The sequence below is a fragment of the Phalaenopsis equestris genome, unplaced genomic scaffold (genome assembly GCF_001263595.1).
Source record: "Phalaenopsis equestris unplaced genomic scaffold, ASM126359v1 Scaffold000136, whole genome shotgun sequence".
NCBI classification, from domain to species: Eukaryota; Viridiplantae; Streptophyta; class Magnoliopsida; order Asparagales; family Orchidaceae; genus Phalaenopsis; species Phalaenopsis equestris.
In genome coordinates this window covers 333352-334499 of record NW_018164578.1, presented here as the reverse complement: position 1 = coordinate 334499, position 1148 = coordinate 333352, and the positions used below count along the sequence as shown (strand labels likewise).

Below are 1148 nucleotides of genomic sequence, written 5' to 3'. Positions count from 1 at the left end.
CTTTATTTCTGTTTCCATATTTATGTATTTCCTAGTTGGCCTATTTATAAATTTATATCTTTCTTTTATTTGGATCTTATAATATGTATTTATTTCTCTCTTCCAATCAATAAAAATATGCAGCTATATTCTCTAAAATTTGAAAGGTTTTATAGTTGTTAATGCTTTAAATGGATAAATACCTTTTTGTGGAAAAAAAATTCTTATAAGAATTGCATATAAGATGAACCATATGCAGTCTGTATTGGATTTATAGTTTATTCCATAATTTCGGTGATCCCATATGCAGTCTGCATTATGTTAACCTGGCCATATAATTCCCGCTTTGTTTTTCGTAGAAGACTCCAAATGTTGCTCTGTTCTTGATGTTACGACCATGGGAAGAACATTAATGCATTAAATAAGAGGAGTGCAGTGGCTATGGGTTCCTTTTTTCATTTATAACAGCAAACTAATAAAATTATCCTTTAAAAAATTTATATCATTTTTATACATCATAAAATTGTTTTGTAGTTTAGTCGCATTTTTGGATCTCCTCTAACACATGTATACCATGAACTATTGCAGAATGGCAAGCTATGAAGATTTATCACAAATCAACATTTCTAAAGAGGTTTTGTTAATTAACTTGTCCTTATTCCATTTCCTCTGCAAGCTAATTTACATAAGTCGTCCGCCTCTCATACTTTTAAAGGAAAAAGAGAAGCTGGTTGCCGAAGTTATCCGTTATGTTCTTTTTCGAACCCACCAAGGAAATGGATGCCCCATAAAGAGGGAAGAAATAACCCAATTGATAACTAAAAGCTATCACCAAAGATCTCTTCCAACACTAATCATCAATGAGGCCAAAGAAAAGCTTTCTTTCATCTTTGGCTATGAGATGAAAGAGCTTCAGCGTACACGTCCTTCCTCTAACAGGCAAAGCCGCACTTCTCAGCAGAGTGAGATTTTCGTACTGCATTTAAGTATTCATGTTCAATAAAATTTAATAGGAAGATTTACATGCATACGATCCAATTCTTTTGATTAACATTTCTAACACCTAAACTTCAATTTTTACATAGATGCCACATTCCTACGCATGAAAAGGCGTATTTCACCTTTTAAAACTTAAAATAGTGTATTTTTTATGTGATATGAAAGATTTG

General features: G+C 32.0%; 1 protein-coding gene across 1 annotated transcript; it reads left to right on the top strand.

Moving 5' to 3' along the window:
• Window positions 1-541: 541 nt before the first annotated feature.
• On the top strand, window positions 542-982 carry LOC110021613. Its single transcript, XM_020720174.1, has 2 exons — window positions 542-613; window positions 695-982. The coding sequence occupies exons 1-2, from the start codon at window positions 545-547 to the stop codon at window positions 980-982; spliced, it is 357 nt and encodes a 118-aa protein (XP_020575833.1). The 5' UTR covers window positions 542-544.
• The last annotated feature ends 166 nt before the right edge of the window (window positions 983-1148 follow it).

Bases quoted from the DNA above. Each gene is read 5' to 3' on its own strand.
- LOC110021613 (XM_020720174.1), top strand. From the start codon at position 545: ATGTATACCATGAACTATTGCAGAATGGCAAGCTATGAAGATTTATCA. The intron at 614-694 runs GTTTTGTTAATT...ATACTTTTAAAG, and splicing joins AAATCAACATTTCTAAAGAG to GAAAAAGAGAAGCTGGTTGC.